The 22,867-nt window shown below is 35.2% G+C and overlaps 1 protein-coding gene across 1 annotated transcript; it reads left to right on the forward strand.

Annotated features, from left to right (window-relative positions):
- Positions 1-3,783: 3,783 nt before the first annotated feature.
- LOC119079800 (sodium-coupled monocarboxylate transporter 1-like) lies at positions 3,784-22,078 on the forward strand. Its single transcript, XM_037187862.1, has 11 exons — positions 3,784-4,261; positions 16,287-16,944; positions 17,027-17,175; positions 17,252-17,288; positions 17,349-17,473; positions 18,434-18,549; positions 20,492-20,655; positions 20,724-20,919; positions 20,985-21,107; positions 21,168-21,479; positions 21,595-22,078. Exons 2-11 carry the CDS (start codon positions 16,530-16,532, stop codon positions 21,899-21,901), a joined length of 1,944 nt encoding a protein of 647 aa, XP_037043757.1. The 5' UTR covers positions 3,784-4,261; positions 16,287-16,529; the 3' UTR covers positions 21,902-22,078.
- Positions 22,079-22,867: the final 789 nt, after the last annotated feature.

A 22,867-nucleotide genomic window follows, 5' to 3' on the forward strand; every position in this document is an offset into this window, starting at 1 on the left:
TTAGGTATTTATGACATCAAGTGCACTTTGTACCGAGTTTCACAAAACATTTTCTGCAACGTTAGATGTTAGTGTGGCAATTTTGTACATGCTGATGCTGAGTTGCATAAATAACTATTAAGTTGTATGTCAAACTGGTAGGATATGTGAATTATAGCCACTTCAAATAGATTAATATGCCAAAGGAACCGATCATGGTACTTGACAAAATTATGATCAGTTAAATAATGAAAAATGATTTCGTGAGAGCCTTCAACAATGAGACATGTGTCATTAGAAGCCACGAAAACTGTTAGATACGTAGCTAAGCTAATCAAAATCTATTGCGTATAGAACGAATTAAAAATTCAAGTTAGAATTGAACTTGAATGAAATTTATCCAGTCGATCAACTTTTTTCATATCTTAGAGATATGAACTGAACACGTGTCTTGTTTATGTTGTTAGCGACGCAAATATACATTTATATAATCGATGATGACCGATTCAATATTCATCACATCTTCTCCATACAACAAACCTCTTGTCGAAAAATATGTTCCTTGAACTTGTTGATAGGAAATGTAAAGTGAACAAAAAAATTATTTTAAGCCCGAGCACGTCAAAAACATATAATAAACCATTTAAACCGCAATCACTCATCATAAGCCATTTAATAGTCCGATTGAAAATTAAGATTAGCGAAAAATAATATCGAATTGAATTGAAGATCAAGGCTGGGAATTACATAAAATTCAATTCTTCTATGTAGGTAGATGTACCGCCTCGAAGAAGAGACAATAATTTTTAATTGAAATAATATCAGATTCTGGTGACATATTGTTCATTCACGAAGGGCACTTTTTGTTCGCTTCATTTGTATTTGTAGATCAAAAATGCGAGATTCGAGACAAAATTGTCAACGAACTATAAAGTCCTTCTGACCGTCTCGGTATATGATTTTATGGCATATAGCACGTGAAAGTTGACTAAACTTCCGAGTAATTATCCGTTGTAAGATACTGAAACGGTCAATGGTTACTCAATGACGAGGTGACGGCCTATCTCACCGCACAACTCATGCTTTCCGATAGAGGTCTGATATTTCTTTTATACCTCTTGCGAGTTCATTTGTTACTTGATGTGAACTCAAGGAATTAAACTTTGCTTGTGTTCAGCTAAACATAAAATTATGAATGGCAACAATTTTCGTAGAAATACCGCTGTTAGCGGTCGCGTTTTTTTTTTGTAGTTCGACAAATTTTGACGACTTTTGCCAGCCACCATTTATCTAGATTGATTACAAACTCATACAATCTCAGGCTTACTCTTTGAGAATCGGATAATCATTTGATATTGACAATACGACGAAAACAATCGATGAGCTCTGACTAGTTTTTCTTATAAAGCAGAATAGAGAGTTTGCGCAAATGACTTATAATTATAAGTCGACATATAAATCCGAATTAATAAGTTATAAGTTGAGTGGTTATAAGTCATAAGTTATAAGTCGACTACTTACAAAGTAAAAGTTATATGTTCGTAAGTTTATAGGTCAAATCCTAAATTTGTACCTGTACATGACACAAATTCCACCCATGGAGTGGCTTCTATTCTTAACAAAAATTACTCTACTCAATTTATCCAGAACCATGGAAACTGGCCTGATTCAGGAGAATCAGGGGAAAACATTATAGGTCAAATGTTTATAAAAAGTTTATAAGTTATACGCCCCAAAGTGTGATGTGTTTATAAGTGATTAGTGAGACAAAAGTCAAGACAACTTATAAACATACGACTTATAAACTTATAACTTTTACTTTAAAAGTAGTCGACTTAAAACTTATGACTTATAACCACGTGACTTATAACTTATAAGTGACTGACTTATAACTTATAAATTCGGATTTATATGTCGACTCATAATTGTATGTCATTTGCGCAAACTATCTAATGTAAGTTTAAACAAAAGAAGTAGAAGATTTTGTGTAGAAAATTCCTTAAGCGAAAGAGATAATAGATTCAATGAGAATATCCGTGTATTTCGCATATTAGCACTGACGCAACTCAATCTTTTGTTAATAGTCTGTGAACAAAATCAATCATTTAAAAGATTTCAATGCTTCAAGTAAAAGATGTCTGAATTTGTTCTTTATAGGCGATACAAACCTTAGATAAACTATGATAAATGAAAATATTTTGAAAAGATCGACTTGCAAAGGTTGGCTTAGAGAGTTTTGTATTTTAAATTGCCGCTTTATCATTTTACCTTCTAATTTTTTAAACGCCTGCCTGATGCCTAGTTGCCAACTTAAGGTTTTTCACGGTAGCTTACGGTAACGGTAACTGACTTACACAGGCCGAATGGAGATCTCGTTTCCAGAGGAATCATTCAGCGTTATATGCAACCTTACCCTATGACCCCGAAAATCAATTGAGGAATGAGACAAAAATGTTCTGCATTCAAGGGGTTTATCTTTAAATTAGTATTAGTATTACTAATCATACGATTAAAAGTGTGATCAGGTCCGGACTGGCTACCAAAAGGCGCATCGGGCGAATTGGCTGAAAAAGGCTCAGTGGCGCTTAAAAAAATTTATTGGTTTGTGGAGCGTAAAAAAGCAAAAGGCGCATCGGGCATAGGCCGATCGTGCAATATAGCCAGTCCAGATCTGAGTGTGATCAATAGGCTTTCTGAAGAAGAGGGCTGACGAATTTTTTTTCCCCAATCTAATTATTCCGAAAAGTCATCCCTAGGTTCACGAATTAGCTATGATTTTGTGTGAATGATGCGGGGGGTCTGAGGTTTTTTTTTGTAAATCTTGGCAAAGTACGTGTTTCCTTAAAAATTGAATTTGTTTGATTGAAGTCTAGGAAAACGTGGGAAAACATCGGAAAATTTCTGAAAATGTGTGAAATTTTGGAAAACATGGGAAAATTTCGAAAAAAGTGAAAACTTGTGAAAATGTAGAAAAATATAGTAAAATGTGTGAAAATTGCGGAAAATGTGGGAATGTCTAAGAAAATGTGGGAAAATCTAGGAAAGTGAAAACTTCGGAAAATGTGGGTAAATATTATCTAACAAAAGTAAATGCAAGTAACTGATGTCTCACTGTTCTAATTTCCCACCCCTGCCAAGTCATTTTCTTGTCATCTCTCTAATAAGTAAACTCACTTAAATCTCCATCTAACCAGCAGCTTTAATGTGCCATTAACATTCTAATTTGTTTCTGTGATAATATGCTGACCTTAACTGCATTACGTTAATTTTCATTATGTTCATTACATAGAAATAGAAAAAAAATAATTTTTCAAAAATTTAAATCTTCCAAATATACTTCTGACGCACTTGACACAATAATAATTGTCGTCCAAGCGAAACAAATTCGAATTTAAATACGACAAATTATTGTGTTATGATTATTATGATTTAAATAGTCCAACAAACAGCAACAATAATAAGATTGTCCCATTAGTCCCATTAGTCGTGCCGATGATATTCTTTTAACATAGATTTAGATGTTGGGTGCCACAAACAACACTACGCAAACATACTCATTCCGAACATATTCAGTGTTCTGAAACAATATTTTTCAGACCTTACGATTGATTAATCACACATTTATATAAAAGAAAAGTTGAGAACACAAATTGGTAAAATTTGATACATCAAACCAAATAAGAAAAAAAAACCGCGCGATGCAGTATCCCCACTACAAACAGCAACTTTAACTTTAAAACAAAAACGATAACTTAATTGCGATCACCAATATATTACAACCAAGTCTGTTTTAACAAATCCCATACAGAAAACTGTGACTTCAGAAAATCGATATAATAACAAGAGATCTCACTGAAAAGTTTTCAGTTATCAGAAAGACTTGCATCTTTGCGGTTTGATTTTGTTTAAAATAAAGAAATATCTTCACCACATAATAATACAAAACTGAATAAAAGATTCCACAGTTAAGATATTAAACAGAAAAAAAAATCTTTTCAACGAATTGTGAGGCTAAAAAATCGATTAGAATTTAAACTTTTCCATAAAAAAATTTTCCCGTTAAATTTCGACCCTTACGTTTGGGCCGTTGCGTATTTTTTGCGATTTTATTTTAACGAGTTGTGCGTCGTTTGTCAGAGTGGATCGGCACTTGGAAACGTTTAATCGAACATTTTGCGAATTGAATTAAAAATCTAATTCTTCGAATGAAATACAGGAACAGCCAAGGATTAATCCTGCAAATTCAATTTCGTACTTTTTTGCACATTTTCGGAACTCGAGGGTGAGTGGTTCAATTTTTTTTTTCTTTTACTCCTACGTCTTGATCGACTATGGTGAACTTATTTTGAATTGTGACTACAATATATCGTGCGGGTTGCGATTGATCTGATAGGAAACTAAGAAGGGACAGGAAAATTAGGAGAGCCATGTCCTTTTTTAAGTAACAAAATTTCTTTCAGATTGCTGAAAAAAGGTGAAATTTCTATGAATTTAAAAATTGTTGAAGTCAAGAAAATTTTGCAAATCTCAACAACAGAGTAAAACCAGGCAGGTGCACTGCATTTGACTAAAACCCTGAATCATCTGGCAGTCTTATATTTTGCGAATAAAATTAATTCAACTTAAGTCATTGTTCATTTGAGTTCATTTTCATACGGTGTACTAGGTCCCGTATTAGACGTTATCGAAAAATGAACGGCTACAGTCAAGTTTTACTATGCCCTGCAACTATTGTTAACAAATTAAATTTTCATGTCTGGGGCATACATTTAGAAATTTTTCTCGTAATTTAGGCCCTCGGCATGAAACGTTGTATATGAATCTGTTGTGAACGCATTATTTTAAGCAGTTTCGCTATTCGCCCTTCCTTACTTCGCTTGGGCCACAACTCGTGAAACTGCCTAAAATATACCGTTCAAAATAGATACGGAAATAAATAAATTTGCTGCAAATAGGCTCTGAGTGGTAATGGTACAAGCAAATAAAAATAAACATTTCGAACTAGTCAGTGAGAGAACGGGTTACACTCCCTTCTGTCCAAAGACCATTCTTGATCAAATGAAATTTTTTCAAGATTTTCCAAATTTTTCTAAGGCACCATAAGCGGTCACGTCTTCTTCAACTCTAACAATGAAAACTCCTTTAACTTTCCATTGTTGTTTAGCAAGCGAATATATCACTGACAATCACTCGCGGAATTTTGGAAACCGACCCATTTTCTGTTTTGTGGTTTACTGGTTTTTTGTGAATTTTGCATGAGTTTTTAAAAGGAGAGATCAGAAACTCAAGTAAAACACAGAAACGGAAAATGTGTCGGTTTTCAAAATTCCGTGTGTGTAGCAAGCTACCAGGATTTTCCATCCAGAAAACTTTATTTTAAAAAGCGCAAAATCGAAACGTTCACTGAAAGAATTTCAACTGTTAACCAATCTGTCTGTGGCTATCGTTCGATCTAACAGTTAAAAAGAAACAAAAGATTTGTTTTGTCATTTCATTTATGGAAACTAATTACAACAACTTGCTGTGATTCAGCGGATTTTATGTGAAATTCTACAAATTATTTTTTTTTCTTCACATTTTCACATTTTTAAGTGATGCCTTTAAATATTGTTTTCAGCAAACTATCACTTCCGATTTTTTAAAGCAAAATAGTTTCAGCTAAAGAAAAGTGAGTCCGACATGTTTTTAGATTTTGAAGTTGTTGTGGTTCATATTGTCAATCGAAATAACTTTGTTGAGTAAATAAAAACCTAGATTGATATGTTTAGTCGTTTCGTTCGAAGTCACACGCTTATCTAACAAAAAATAAGAAAATCAAAATCTAGGTTTTCTTTTGTTAAACAAAATGTGTGGAGTACAAGTACAAGCCAGAAATATAATACCCAAATCACAAATATAATCCCCAAATCACAAATATAATCCTTAAATCACAAATATGACTGTTTTCGCAACAAGTGACGAAAAGTAGTACTTTCCGTTGCCTTTATTGCGAAAAAAGTTGTGTACAACTCGATGATAGATGCTCTTTTTAGGCACACGATGTGTATTGTCACACTCGGCCTACGGCCTACGACCTTCACATCTAGTGCCTATAAAAGCATTTATCACTCAGTTATATAAATAACTATTTCACTTTTCTTTCAATTTATTTATGCCACCGAGTGATAAATGCTTTTTCAGACACTAGTGTGACAATACGCAATGTGTGCCAAAAAAAGCAATTATCACCGACTTTCATGCAACCTTTTTCTTAAAAAAAACAACAAAAATGTAACATTTCGTCAGTGAGTTAAGAAAACAAAAATTTTCAACACAAGTCTCTGATCTACAAGCGCATAATTTGAGCCAATTTATTGTCATTCCATAACCGAAAATTTTCCTATCAATACCGTTTAGCACATTACGCCAGTTGCATCATTTCATGATCATTAAACGAATCTGGAAAAAAACGAAAGCTAGTTTTCATTGAATTATCACAAGAAAATTTGTTAATTTCGACTGTTATCATCTATGCGATAATATCGACACAAAATATTTAATCAGCAAAATCAGATCGAAAAACTCAACGAAAAAAGAGAAACAATTAACGGACTGCATCTTTCTCAATCCACTGTACGTATTTAGACACATTCATCAAAGGTACAACATTACTCCTATTGTAAATATATATACTCTGCATGCGCAATGATATGGTATCCATCGAGGAATATAACATAATTTCTGGCTGGCGTACAACACACAAAAAGACAACGAAAGTTGTTATCATATATACACTCACATCAATTTTATGCGTGTTTTCAATCACCAGCGACGTTTTTTTTTCAATTCTTTCGAAAAACTTTACAATAATTGTATGCAAAGAAAAATATGACTTGACCGGATTCGGATCGATCCAGTCGAATCCAGTCAAAGTCAAAACGTTGCGAAATTAATCAGTTTGAACTGGTGCGAATTCCATCGAAGGCAAGGGAATTCAACACAGTGTCAGACTATACAACGAAACTCGATTGATACTTCGTTTTTCATCCAAAAAGCAACGACAAGACGAATTGATTGTCCCAAAAATATTTTACATAAATTTTGCGAATTAATTTTTTTCTTTTGCAATTTTTCTTCTTAATTGATAATCTTCGGATTTGAATTATATCTCTGATTAAAACTACGGATATTTCGTTCGCATAAATTGGCGATGTTAATGTTCAGTATAAATTTCATTGACTAGTTGTCACTCGATAGCAAAAACCGCATTTCAAATTCATTCCTATCTAACGCCGTGTTCGATTTATTTATTACAAAAATATTTGAACTTTTTTGTTTTTATGCTTTATGTACGTACGTCATAACATTAAAATGCATTTAACATAAAAGAAAATTAGCTGACCAATTAAACTGCTCAATGCAGCTTTTTATGGATTCAACTCTCATACGATGATTGTAAACAGACATTAAATAGACTGACGGATATTATGTACATATAGGTGAATAGCACATTATAGCTGTGCTGCTTAGCGAGGTGAGCGGGTTGACCGACCGATAGTGGTGTAGGAATGTGGAACGACTCCAACGCGAACTATCACTTGTCTGGTGTTTATGAAAAATATTTGATCATTTTTCGTATGTGTAAATTATTATCAACCACATTTCACTGGTATAAATGCTGTTACACGCATAAAATCAACGCACTTCAAGCAATAGTGGACAGCTGTCAAATAGAGAACTATTTTGCATCAAATGGCTTGTTACACACTCTAAAATTTTAGTACCCTATTTGGAGTACTAGCAATACCCTCTGTAACAAACAAACTTCATTTTGACGCTGTCAAAATACAACCTCATTTCTTTGTTTATAGAATCATGTTGACTAATTTTACATGTAAAATGCAAAGGCTACGTTGCATTTTTACCACCTTAAGAAATGTAGTTCGATTGCTACAGAGGGTATTGGTACCGGTCATGCCTGAAGTGCCTTGGTAAAACACAACGATTATTACAGTTTTGGGCTACGCTCATTGTTCAAATGACTTCGGACAACATGAACGGGGGCTTGATGAAAGTTTACCGAAATCGGTTTAGTGAAAATATCACGAATTTTCACAAATTAGTTTTTATGATGACATCTGACATCTTCCCCAGATTTTGGGCCAATCACTTAATTTGCTTAAAGTATGCGTCTGGTCAACAGCTTTCAGGAAAAAAAAGTTTACCGAAAACGGTTCACATTTTATAAACATATTTCGAAAAACCACAAATTAGCTAGAATGTCCCACGTACGAAATTATGACCAATTATTTTCCACGCCGAATTATCTATATGATAATGCAAGACTTATTTTAAAACGTCTTGATTTTCCGAAAGCTTCGTTGGATTTCTTCAATTTTGTTTTTATTTTCTGAGATAAATTTATTAGAAACAGATCTTGCTATGGGTCATACTTCAGTATAGTTCTGTTGAAACGTTATCTACACGGAAAAAACACAAAATGTCGATGTACGTTTGAGTCGATCACGTTTTACGTGTGGGTCGCAAATGCTACGTCTCGTACGTAGTATGTACATCGAAGTCGTAAAATTCTACGTCTACATCGTACAATAAACGGCTGAGTGAACCATTGGTTTTGTCCTCACTCAACTACAATGTACAAAACCAAAGCACTGTCAAGCACCGATGCTGACTTTGACATCACTCAATTAGAAGGCCAAAAACACACCTGTTGACTATTTTTTAAAAAATTTTGATAATCATTGTATGAAAAAGAATAGCCAACTTTGATCGGTTTAGTCCTCTATTTGAGTGACGTCAAAGTCAGCTTCGGTGCTAGACAGTGCGTTGACAAAACCAATGGTTCACTCAGTCGTTTATTGACGTAAAATTTCACGACTTCGATGTACAATGTACATACTACGTAGGAGATGTAGTATTTGCGACTCACACGTAAATCGTGATCGAATCAGACGTACATTGACATTTTCCGTTTTTTCCGTGTATATAAATTGATCCAATGTAAATGGCGATATGTTCACATGAAATATGCATTTACTTGCTCACTCACGTTAAGCACAGTACGTACGTGATCCCAAACTTGTATCTATAACTAATACACTCTTTTATTTAAGAGAAAGCTTTTTGAGAACGAGCTTTGATTTCGAAGGATGGATGCTATGGCCTTCGATGTTGTATGGCTGGTTGGACGGAGCTTTCAGTGTTCATAAAAACAATGAGTTTGATAGGTTTCTATTAATTTGACGCAAGGAAACATCTTTGAATTAGTTCCAGAGAGAAAAGAGGGTGGGTTTTTAGGACATAAACGTTGTTGTATGTCAATATTTGTATGAACACTGAACAGTTAAGATCCTTCACAATTCTTCTATTGAAACTGTTACTACTTTCAAATCCAACAAATTCTTTTTGCTACGAAAGTCGCGTGCCAAAAGTTTTTTTTTCCGCGTATCATTAAGCCATCACTTAAACATTATACGCTAAAAAAATCTATTGACATATACAGTCATCCGACATCGCATTATACAATCGAATCGCTTTTTGTTAATGCCGATTAGATGACAAAGCAGTATAATCACTCACACAATTCATTACTGAAAATTTGTTATTTGAAATTTTAAAAATGTTTTGCTACTGTTTGTCGTGAACCGTAATAAAAGTTAAATTGAATTTTTCCATTTACAATAAATTCAGTTCGCTTTAATTGCAATGAGATTAACAGCGAATGTCGGTATACGAACGATTTTGTTTTACGCTCTTTATGAGAGTGAAAACTCGTCAACTAATTCGTTGGTATATAATTGATTGAATGCATATTGTACGTTCAAGGCGTTTAGAACAATAGCGGAAACAGTTTCGACGCGCTATCAATTATAAAAATCTTTCGAGCTGTTATTTAGAGATTCTGATATCCGATTTAATATTTTGGTGCAGACGTGAAAGTAGTTTAGCGGAACCAGTTCTTTGAAAAAAGACAAACTCAAAGCTTTTGAAAGCTCTTTAAACTTCGAAAGTTTACTATTTACATCGATTTCATTGGAATGAAACGCAAACTGGTAATAGCCAACTACCGAATAAACAAATAACAAAATGTTAACAAATCAAATTAACATCTTAATCACCCATTAGAGTGATAAATGCCGATTATTAACAGAAAGAAAAAACAGAAGTCTATAATCGATGCAAATTATGCTAGAAAAAAAACCGTCAAACAAACAAGAATCAATACGAGAAACGTAATTTTCTTTGTGGTTCGAAAAAATATGTTTCTTCGGCTGATTTATTTCAATCAACAGAGCGAGATACACATTTTCGTTCTAGCACAAACCGCAAATTTTCAGTTTCAATGGAAATGTTTATATTTGAAATGATTTACAATATTTTATTATTGGACAAAATGAAAACATCGACTGCTCGCTGGCTTTGTGATACCTATACTTATCATCAATAGAGAACGTTTTTTTTTGTTGTTGTGGGCACACGACATTGATGCGATGAAAGCGATATGCTAATTTGATGTTGATTTAGGAGTAGCATTGTACACATTGTTCTCATTGAGGAAAGCACAATTCGGATGATTCATTCTTCTGGGCTATTATTATTTCGAAATTTTCTGTGGGCTCATTTAATTTGCTACTTTGATTTATGGAAATACTTAAATTCATCCAATTGTCCAAGGAAACAAAAAATCAAATGACTTTTCCTCTAAAGCCACCCACTCATTACCTAGCCCTGTTTCCCTCTTTGTGGATCTGAAGCCTTTTTAACTCTAAATTTCAGCTACACACATAGCAACGCGAAAGAGACCTAATTCAAATTTTTCTTTTGTTATACTGTCAAACTTGACATGAGAACAAAAGAAATATTTGAATTAGATCTCTTTCGCGTTGCTATGTGTAGCTTCAATAACTTTTGGTGGTAAAATTAAGTCTTGATTTCCACTTACGAAAAAAGCACTCCGTTTATACATTAAATAATTGAAAATAGGTATGGCTTAGCTAAACTGAGTCAAAAAGGAGTGATTTTTTTGTAAGTGGAAATTAGACGTAAATCTAAAATCTAAACAAACTTGTCGAGCAGCTGTTGACAAAATCATTCATTGAGTTCAAGCTAAAAATTTCCTCAAATTTTCACACGTTTTCCCTGATTTTCACAAATTTTTCCAAAATGATCACTTTGGAAAATTGGGTAATATTACTTGGAAAAATCTAGGAAAATTCTGGAAAATTAGGGAAAATCTATCAAAATTTGGGAAAACATTTTCATAAAAATAGTCCATGAGTCCTAAATTGATGTTAGTTCTCTAGATTTACAATTAATACTTGATATATGAAGTCAGTTAAAGACAATTACATCTATGCATCACATAATTGTCCTTACATCATCCACTCAAGAAATGCTCCAAAGCTTCAAAATAGGTTATTTTAGGGATCCACACCTTGTAAAGGCATAAGGAAATATTATATGGATTGGAAGGATGCGTATGAAACATATTGAAGGAACACATAACTACTTTCAATAACCAATTTTGAAATTTGCCCAAACTTATCTTTATAATCAAAGTAAAGACGACCAAATGCTAAGATCGATCCAAAAGCTAATTGTCATTCTGATCAGAATCTTCCTCAAAATTTGCATTTCCTGCCTCCTTCATCGTCACCAGGAGCATGACAACGATGAATGACATCAGCAATCATATGGTGGCCATATAATCAATCTTGATTCAAACTTTTTATCATGAAGCCAATTTAAGCTACTGTAAAATGTGTAATAAAAGCAGACAGTTAAAACAAAACCAGCAACAACAGCGACAACGAACACCAAAATGGTATACAACGCAAAATCACACAAGTGTATTGATAGGATTACTAAAGACGTGGTGATCATATACGCGAGATCGATAAAGTCGAAACGGTTGGATCGATCCGGTATTTTCCGTCTAAATCTATATTCCAATTAATTTGTCATTGGGGCAAACCACGCGGGTATTGTTATTGTGATGTAGACTTGGATACATGTTCGCTTGGAAAATTACACTTCTCTTTCATGATCTCCGTTTGATTTTATTTTCATATTTCTGCTTATTAGGGTACTGACGCTTCTTTGCTGATGATTACTTGTTTTCTACAAAAAAAAATTATTTTAGTTTTTAAACTTTAAGTTTCATGGCGGAAAATAATGAATAAAGTTTACGTATCGACACTTGCATGACCATGTAAATATTGAAGATTCTTTGTCGAATCTCCGTCACACATTTTTCTTTCGTGAAATCCAAATACAATTCACTGGTATAATGCAAGCAACAGCAATGGTAGGATTAGGCAATTACTGCGATGGTCATTTTAGGTTTTATGTTAATTTATGTTGAAGGTTGTGTTAGTGAGCCATCGACTTTGATTCAGTTTCTCTAGCTTTTCAGGACAAGAATGTAGGTTGTGGATATAATCTAAACCAGTCATTGAAAAATAAAGATTTTTTGTGTATATAACAATATGACGACGTCTCAAGCGGAGCATACTTTTATAGCAAATTAATATTTGCTTAGGTAACGTCGGCAAACTTAGTAAATCTTTTTCCCACAAATGAGCCTTGCTATTAATCGATTTTGCTGATATTTTTTATAAATTTTTTTCGATGAAACTGCGTAAAAAATTTCTAGTTTTTCTGTCGTTTGTGGTTCCAATTAACTTTTTCCGGTAATAAAGCATTTACGATAACAATGTAAAGCAGATTCCAGCAACGTTGATGTAACTTAATTAATTGTGAATCAATTTTAAATGTCATTTCAAAACCACAGACCACATTAATTAAGGAAACTGTTCGTCATAATTTGATTTCCAATTTTTCCAAGTTGGATATTTCACTGCTCATTAATTTGGCACGAATAAACTTTGAAGAATTTCGCTCAGATAGTTCAGACATCTGCGGATTATTTGGAATTTTACTATGTGATCTGTTGATCTGTAATCGACAACGACAACAAAAATGAACGAAAAAAGTATGCTAAAGACAGTGAAGAGAAAGATTCCTCTTTTTAGCCCCGTACGAAGTACGAAGGGGCTTATAGGATTACGATGCCGTGTGTAATTGATGGAATTCGAAGCAGACGGTAAGGGCAAAGTGTTTGCCTATGTTCATAGATAACGAATCCGCAATAAAAATTTTGTCTGTCCGTCTGTCCTTCTGTCCGTCTGTCCGTCTGTCCGTCTGTCACGTCAATATCTTGAGTAAATCAAATCCGATTTCAAAATTATTTTTTTCCCTGAAAGGTAGTTGAAATAGTGAGGCTAAGTTCGAAGATGGGCGATTTTGGGTCGACCCCTCCAGAGCTGGGGCCCCATAAGTGCTTTAACGTTTTCCAAAGATTTCTCTGGCCATTTAAAGGCTACACTTGTAAGTGATACATCAAATGAAAGGTATTTACAATACCTATCCACAAAAAAAAGTTTATGGAAATTGGATGACCGACTCGTGAGTTAGACCCCTTGGTGTGAACTAGGTACAGGGCGGCAATCCGTTTTTGCTTGTAGGTTAGTCAAATTTGAACGGATTTAGATGGATTTTGATTTATTAGATAGGTATTAGACCGTACCAATCAGGGAAAAAAAAGTTTATGAAATTCGGTTTACCGGAGCGTGAGCTAGGTCTCTTGGAGTGAGCTTATATGTGGCTACTCGGCCGTACGGTGAAGGTGGTGTTTTTTGTTAATATCTCGAGTAAAATTTAACCGAATTTCATGAATTTTTTTTTGTTTGAAAGGTACTAATGAATGTAAAGCAGCCGTTGTACTTTCCACCTCCTAACAAAATGGCCGTCGGCCGCCATTTTGTATTTTCGTAAAATCAATATAAATAGGTGAAAATGATAATTCCAAAATCACTGATCAGTGGGAAGTGTAGTTTGTGTTACTTTTGAAAGGAACGTCGTACGGGGCTTCGTAATTGCGCTATGCGCAATTTTTAAGACGTACACATTGCATAAGAATTTTACGACGTTTACGGGCGCAATAGGCTTACGGTAAGAGTAGGGCGACGGACGAAGTAGGGTCACGTGCGCAATAGATGTACGGGTTTGTACGGGGCTCAGTCGCAGCAAACGCTCCGACTGTTCTGACGGCTCGTTTCAGTTTTAAAAGGGTATTTACAAAACAAAAACATCTATGTAGCTCTAGTGTGACGAAAGCAATTCAAAGGAGCTACAAAAAAAAAAGATTTCAAATCAATTTATTTAAAATTCTTATATCTAAAGATGTAATAGACCTGATAACACGGCAGAGTAAAATAAACCAGGCAGGAGCTGTTCGTTTTTGAAACGTCAAAGAAGGGACCTAATACTCTGTATGAAAATTGACTCAAATGAACACTGACCTAAATTGAATTATTTTATTCGCCAAAAATAAGGCTTCCAGATAACTCAGGTCCCTAGTCAAATAAGCGCTACTGTCTGGGTTGCTTTGCTCTGCCATGCTGATAATAATACTGCTGATGTGCTTGTCATCTGTGAAGCTCAGTATCACAGTGGCATGTAAATATTGACATTTTTTACTGCCTATCTGAAGTGTACAGGAGGTCCGCGTAATTTGAGCGTCTGAGCAAGATCAGTTTCAAATTAATCTTTAATTTTCATTGAAAAATCCAAATCAAATAAGATTTCTTCTTGAACTGAATATGCAAAAATGCGATCTGAAATTTTCAGACTTTTTAGTTAGAGAAAACTAGCGACCAACCTTGCAAAATTCTATTTCAGAAATGTGAACATTGAAATCGGTATCCCTAAGTGGTCTGAATCTACCACCAAGTCACAAAAAATCCCAATTTCAATTTTCCGAGAAAATCGATAAAATGTGAAAAAATTGAGGTTAAGTGCAAGCATTTTTTCGTTGTTTCACCAAAACCTGAGTTTTGAAAAATTTTTGTGAAAATTTATTTTTACCTCATTCTATATATCTTAGAGTATCCACTACAAGTTAAAAACAGAAAAAACATTTTTTTACACGCGAGAAATCAATTTTCAAAGTCAAAATTTCATGGAAAAATCGACCTCAGCGAAAGCAAAAATTCAGTTGATTTACGGTGGCTGTCATTGAAATTTAGATGGTAATTTGCATCAGCTGGTGCACTCACTCACACACAGAAAATATGTTATACTTGTTTATACGAAATTAGCCACATGCACGCGTGTGATGGTGGTAAAACCATTTAAAGGCATGTAAGCAGTTTTGTTTGTTTGAGTTGGCCAGCTGAAAATCAGCTGAAGCTAATTATAGTTGGGACTGTAACATTGATCAACAAGTGTAAAAGAGAGAGAAAACTTAAAGGAGTTTCAACTATTATAGGCGGCACGATAAGTCCATACTACGGACACCTTTCTTTTAATTAAATCGAAGATTTTCAACATGAGTTATGCTCGTTGTTTTGGTTACATTGACCATTTTTAAGTGATGATTTACTGTACACTAACAAAATGACTTCGACCTATTGTGGCAAATAAATTTATCTTCAGGCAACTTTTTAATAAAATCTGGCTTCCTGCGGCAGGTACAGTTAGAGGTAGTGCAATTTCGACATGAATTTGTTTCAGCTGTTTTTCAGCTGAGCCACACAAACAATAAAAACTGTTGATACGTCTTTATACGGTTTAACACCACTACTCCAGCTTCATAAAACAGTTTTGATTGTATGTGTGGATCAGCTGAAAAACATCTGAAATTCATGTCGAAATTTCACTTCCTGTGACTGTAATGTGCTTTCTATGAATGACCCTTACTAAATAGAAATTTATGACTTCATCCATGCAGTGACGTTTAACCCGTCACATACGGCTATTCATCTGTTATCGATAACGACGACAAAAATAATGACAAGCTCTGCGTAATATGGTCCTTTATACAGTAAAATGCATTTTAAAGAAATTGAAGTACAAGATTTGAAATCAACCGATTAGAAATGCTTTGATCGATGGAAGTAATAGACCTAATAACAATACTTGTCATATGCTTGCCGTCTGTGACAGGTCATTAGTTTTCTAGTTCAGATTCATTGACCTTAAACCATAAAATTGATCTAAATTAAATCTGATTCAATGAGTCGGGTTCAGCTCAACTAAAAACCCGACCAAACATTAGTATCAAAGAAATAATCCCGTACCCGCCTGAAGTAGTTGAAAAAAAAAGAGTTGTAAAATTTGGGAAAGGAAAATATTTTGTGCCACAACTTCTGCAACTACTTCAAAAGGCCTAATCCCGTAGTCGATCTAATAACTAAGAGGTGTATGATGGTCATTAATTTGTTGATTTTATGTTTATTTTCCAGGTGATAATAAGTCTCGGTGTTAAAAGCAGTGTTCAATGTTGTGTTAAAATAATGTTTTAGTGTTTGCTGCCGATTCGGAAATGTAAACTATTCGTCTTGTGTTGCGCAAGAAAGTAAATCAAAGTCACTACTATAAGTTCTCGATTTACGCAAAATCAAAACGAAATCTTTAAATTAAAAATAAAAATAAAATATTTTCCACTGCAAGCCAAAAGCTAAAGCTAAACCGTACACATTACAAAAATGGCTCGCATTAAATCGCAATGTTTGTCCTTAACTCTAATGATCGTTTGGCTGGCCGGAGCTTGTGCCAATACGGAAAATACTTCAGACCTAACTGTAAACTTGGATCAGATTCATTTGTATGCGGAACAAGATCGCCTACAATGTGGCGCACCAGAAAATCGTCACATTGGCACGTTCACCCTATACGACTACAGCATAGTTTTGGGTATGTTGGTGATATCGCTCGGAATCGGAGTGTTCTACGGCTTTATGGACAAGTCATCATCAAACTCGTCGGCCGATTTTCTGCACGGAACCGAAATGAGTCTGATTACAGTCAGTTTGAGTTTGACGACGAGCTTTATAACGGCTATTGAACTGTTGGGAAACCCATCTGAAATGTTCTTCAATGGCACGCAGTATTCGTTAATTGGTTCGTTAATTTTGCGAATTAAATTTTTCACATCACAAAAACTCTTGCTTGACTAAAATTGGTTTCGTTTTTTTTGTTACAGTTATATCAATTGCATTAGTCATACCAGTGGCAATAAAAATATTTTATCCAATTTATTTCAAACTCGATCTTACCAGTTGCTATGAGTATCTGGGCATTCGATTCAACAATAACATTCGCATCTTTGGCGCTATTCTTTATATCATTCAAGTAAGATGATTCCGACAATCGTTATGGGTGTCAATTGAGAGACAAACTAATTCTCTGCAATAATTTCGTTTTCTAGATGTGTTTCTACACAGCCGTTTCGGTGTATGCTCCAGGTATTAAATTTTTTTTTTTTTTTTAATTGAACCCCTAACTTTGAATCTCGCTTCGTCTAGCTATTGCTTTATCGAAAGCAACCGGTCTCAATACCCATTTGGCAGTGTTTCTCATCTACGTAGTATGTGTCTTCTACTCGAGTCAAGGTGGTATGAAAGCTGTCGTAATTGCTGATACATTTCAGGTAGGTTTACAGTTTGGTTCCAGCAATATTTCATTGGTTAGGGTTACATGTTGGTCCTTCATTTAATTCTTGGTAACGATATCGACGAAATGTTCCATTATTTCCTTCGTAAAACGTTTCACAATGGAAACGAATGAGTGTGGTGCATTTCGTGCTTTAGGACATTTCTTATCGACTTGTGGCATTTTCTCTTTCTAGTTTAGAGTGACACAAACTATTGGCTATGGTAGCTATATCCAGAAAAATTTGTTTCAAAAATTTCCGATCCATTTTACGCCTACGAAAATTTCACGAATTTCAGGAATAAGAGCACATTAGTAAGAGTGAGATATCTCCATTTCTATCTTACCATCGCGCTATTATACGGATCTTTGATGAATTTTCGAAGGCGTAAAATGGATCGGAAAATTTTGAAACAAATTTGTTTGGATACTGCTGCCATAGACAGTATTTCACGGCACTCTAAACTTGTAAAGAGTCCTTGCACATATTACCAAAGAGCTTCCAACAATATTTTTGATCAGATAAAATCTGACGAAGGAAACAATGAAACGTTCGTTCGTCTATATCAGTCCAGCGATGAGGTTCTTACTTTGAAAACTCATCTAACATTATGCTGTCGTCCGATTAACTCTTACTATACTTAATAACTCTTCTGTGACAACACAAATATCTTCTCACTTGCTGAATGCATTTGAATAATGTGAATGAGTGCCGGATATAGGAACTTACATTCGTTTGATATTATGGAGAAGGTCGGACGTAAAACTGAAGTAGATTTGTCTTCTGAATTGGAAATAAATTTTTAGATTTGAATTTATTTAGTTTCAATCCGTTTGAATTCAACACAATAATGAAATGAATTTTTAAAATTCATTGAAACTAGAACCGGTGGACTGTTCTAAATTACCTTGATTTTGTCTTTCTCGAATTTGCATTAAATAAATTTGTATTTATCAGGCTTGCGTACTGGCGTTTTCCTTGGTTCTGGTTGTGGTCCTGGGCCATTTCTACACAGGAGGATTTACGGAAATTTTCGAAATTGCTGAGGATAGAGGACGAGTTGAATTATTGAAGTAAGTATTCCCACGCTTTAAAAATCCTCCGATTTTAGGATCTAGGTTTTTGGAGATTTTTAGGAGCTTTCGTTCACTGGGAAGAATATATTTTGTAACAAAATTCTATTTGTCCTTTCACAATCAAGGAACAAAACTTAAATAGAGTCGTGATACCACCTCTGATTATTCTTTGTGTTCTTATTGAAGGACTCGAGTACTATAAGAAACCACATTTAGTTTGCGGATCCATCCAGCCGTTTTGGAGAACCGGCACTCATGGCCGAGCGGGACTGACGAGTTAATTTGAATACAGATTGTTATCGTTGTTAGAGACTAATTCTAAGCTAATTCGTTTTAAAATGGCTTCCATCGACAACCTGACCACGTAGCCACAGCCAGCTAAAGTCGAAATTTCGACATTTTTAAATCGTGATATGTCCAAGATGAAGAGAGTTTAAAATACTTTGAATGGCGATAGAGGATTCCTTGCTCTATTAAACGCCGAGAATGGATTTTTCAAAATTTGTCTGAATTGTACAATATTTGAAAAATGTTATTTTTACCATCTTCGGCAAAACTTGAACTCCTCTGTAATACACATTTGACCCTGTCTGCAACAAAACAATAATGCCTGATCAGCCTGCAGTCTAAGCTTTACAACGACACCATAGTTCCCATACCAGCCTCACAACAAGTATCTGATACGACATTTTGTTTGCAGCAAGGGCACTCTACGCCGAAATTTTCAACTTATTATCCATCTTCAAGTGCCCGTTCCTTTAGAATGAGTGGAATTGTTATGCATTCTTCATAAATAAGTGGTTTAAGTTATTTGAAGCAATCCTTACATTAATTACGTGTATCTGGAGTCGGTTAAAGCTGATTTCTACATATTTTTGTGATAAATTTCCTCTTAGTTTTAGGAGATTTTTGGAGGTATGTGTGACCTGTATTCCTTGTCCTTGTCCTTGAACACGATGTGATATTAATCCAGGGTCCAATATTTTGTCAATTTGAAGTAAAAATTGTACTTTCAAAGACGACAAAAACACATTGAATCCTTTACGTTTTTGATCTAAGTAAACATTTTGAAAACATTGGTGCGACCTCTTTTACTTCATTTGTTTCAACACACATTTTTCCGTATATAAGACCGACATTATTTATGTCGTCGCTGCTGATTACAGATGAAATACTGTTTATTTTCTAACTACAGCCACCTCAATTATGTTAGAAATTTTTATGCGACCTCTTGTTTTTCTTCACATTCTACACGTTCTACATGTTCTATATTTTTATTTGTTAACACATTGTGACTCGTCAACTTTAGGCACACCGGAAAGTGCTAAGGGAGTCGAGGAATACCTCCAAACAAAATTTCTAAAAATCAAAAATTGGACTTTTGATTTCTAGAAATTTATTTGGAGGTATTCCTCGACTTCCTTAGCACTTTCCGGTGTGCCTAGAGTGCATTGCATTGACTTTCGGTCTTACTGTTTCTACGAGCACGCGTAGAGCGGAGACAACACATCATACAAGTTCAGTCGAACACATGAACTTCTTGCTAACAAAATTGAGTTAAGTGTAAATCCTAAACCCTCTGAGCTGTAGTAGAAGTGGTAGTATTTATAGCAGATCGTTAGTAGTTGGGCTTATTCGGCTTCTGCAACATGGCATACTCTCAATCACCAAACAACCTCAATCAGGTTACTTACAAAAATTGCTGAAAATTTACCAAAATTTACCGAAAATTTGGGCAAATTTCAGTAAATCAAATTTTCAATGACATGCCCTGAAATGGTAAATATGGCACTGTAGAACCGTGAGGTCATGAGTTATACAGAGTTATGCAAACACGAAATCTTGTTCAAAAGACCTAAAACGGATTTTACGATGGCCCGGTTCTCAAAACGCCCCATTTGCGAGACACACACTCTCAACAAAATTCTTTCATTTTTAGCTTCGACATAAATCCAACGACAAGACACACCGTGTTTTCCGTTGTTGTGGGAGGATTTTTCTACTGGACATCGCTCCTATGTACGAACCAAGCTTCCGTTCAAAAATGCATGTCATTGCGTAAGCTGAAGAGGGCGAATTGGGCGTTAGTTCTTTCAATCATTGGTAAGCTAAGCTGCTAAAAATTTCGAGAAAAATGAAATGTCGAAAACCGTAAATTACTCTTTGCGCAGGACTGGTATTCGTTTTTACCGTCAATTTTTATACGGGTCTGACCGTGTTCAAGCACTACGCTGACTGTGATCCCGTTCGTTCTGGACAGATTGTCGCTAAGGATGAGCTATTACCGTTCTATATCATGGACGTCTTCAACGACATTAAATTTGTGAATGGATTCTTCGTTGCTGGCATTTTCGCCGCTAGTTTAGGGTAAGCGAAATGGGATTCGGAAAACGATTTAGCGAAACTCATATTTACTTTCCCAACTGTTACAGAACCGTCGCTTCAGCACTCAATTCATTGTCGGCGGTTACATATGAAGATATATTCGTAACGGGAATGAATATTAAAATCGACCCGGAAAAGGCGGCAATGTACATCAAATGGATGTCGCTGGGGTATGTACCACAGTGAATGTTCTAATTGAATCATCTGTTACACAATTCGACCATTTTCAGTTACGGAATCATATCATTCGCATTGGTCTTTCTGGTGGAACAATTGGGCGGAATTTTGCAGGCAACACTAACGTTGAACGGATTGATCGGTGGTGTAACATTGGGTCTATTTTCGTTGGGTGTGCTATTTAAAAGCGCTAATTCGAAAGGAGCTCTTTACGGTGGCATAGTGGCATTGGTGCTGGTGGTTTATGTAGGCATAATGGCGCAATTAAACAATGTCGAACCGACGCCCCTGCCGTCGTCGTTGACAAAATGTGAATGTTACTCAAATGAAACCATGCCGATTGAAGTGGAAGTAACACCAACTGAGTAAGTTTTCGTCTGAGGAATTAGCTGGTCGAAACTCCACGATCAGCTAAGCTAACCCCTCACACTGAATAGCACCTTAACCGTTGCTAACAATTCCATCGAATCTATTTTGCAGAGTTCCAGCCCTGTACCGCATCAGTTACATTTGGTATTCGTTCCTCGGCGCCGTGCTGACGATTCTGTTCGGGCTCATCATATCCGTCATCACCGATCGTATCAGTGCTTCGCAAATTCTTCACCTTACCGCTAGCAATCAAACGCAATCGATCGAACGAACCGACGAAAAGTGCGAACGAAAGCTGAGCGAATGTGCGAAAAATTCGCCGGCCATTTTCATCGTCGAAAAGTATCGAAAGAAATCGCAGATGAATCCGAATTTGCGGGGAGTCGACAACATGGGCATGAAAATGGAAGAAGTTTAAGAAATTTTGTAAAAAGAGAAAAATCGAAGATCTGAACACTATTTAAGCTTATTGATAAGATTGGTAGCTGACGTGAGAGCGACATACGGCGTCTCATAACATGAAATTAAATCGTTATGAAAATGTCGACGTGAGTTGGGGCGCGCCAATTAAACTTGATGCAGGCTAGTCATCACCACAACTTTTGAAATTCCATCCGACGTAGGTGTTTAAGTTTAAAAATTTTCGTAGCTAATTCCAACGGCAGCTCTCACGTCCAAATCGGTAGTTGATTTTTGTTTGGGCCAAAGTTAGATTTAAAATTTAGTTGATTTAGCAGCTGCAAAGTGTCTTTTAGAATGCTTTATCTGATAGCGCGAAGTATAGTGTGACCTATGAAGCCCTAGATTCCGTTACGCCACCGGTCAAACATGAACAGCTTTCGCTAACAGATAAAACCAAAAGTACGTAACTCCTTCCGAATTGTTGTTTTTGTGGGTGGAAAGTTTGCAGCCCGAGTAGGAAGCACAGAATCCGTAATCTACTATTAGAGACCACCCTACTCATCCTACAATCACTTTTAGACATTATTTTCACAACATTGAACACTGTAATTTTAAAGATAGTTTTTTAATGGCATCACTTTAGTATAACACTACGCTTAAAACGACATTGTCCAGTGACTCTCCAAAATAGCTTTAGATTTCCATACGAAAATGTGTTTTTAGTTTATAGTAAGAAACGTTTTAATATTTGTGTTGCACGGATTTAATTTATTATTTCAATCTCTAAGTGGGAGATTTACATAGACAACGTAGAATTTAGATGCATTGTACCTCTGCTAGAGAAATGTTATGAATAAAAAGAGAGAATAAAAAATTGAAGTTTTATTTCGAGGAAGCCTCCATTGGCCGATAATTGGCCACAATTCTTTAGTACTTCATTTGTTGCGATCTATTTTCTGAAAAAAGACACGTCACAGCAGTC

Source organism: Bradysia coprophila, unplaced genomic scaffold (assembly GCF_014529535.1).
Source record: "Bradysia coprophila strain Holo2 unplaced genomic scaffold, BU_Bcop_v1 contig_339, whole genome shotgun sequence".
Taxonomy (NCBI): Eukaryota; Metazoa; Arthropoda; class Insecta; order Diptera; family Sciaridae; genus Bradysia; species Bradysia coprophila.

Bases quoted from the DNA above. Each gene is read 5' to 3' on its own strand.
- LOC119079800 (XM_037187862.1), top strand. From the start codon at position 16,530: ATGGCTCGCATTAAATCGCAATGTTTGTCCTTAACTCTAATGATCGTT. The intron at 17,176-17,251 runs GTAAGATGATTC...TTCGTTTTCTAG, and splicing joins CTATTCTTTATATCATTCAA to ATGTGTTTCTACACAGCCGT. The intron at 20,656-20,723 runs GTAAGCTAAGCT...CTCTTTGCGCAG, and splicing joins GTTAGTTCTTTCAATCATTG to GACTGGTATTCGTTTTTACC.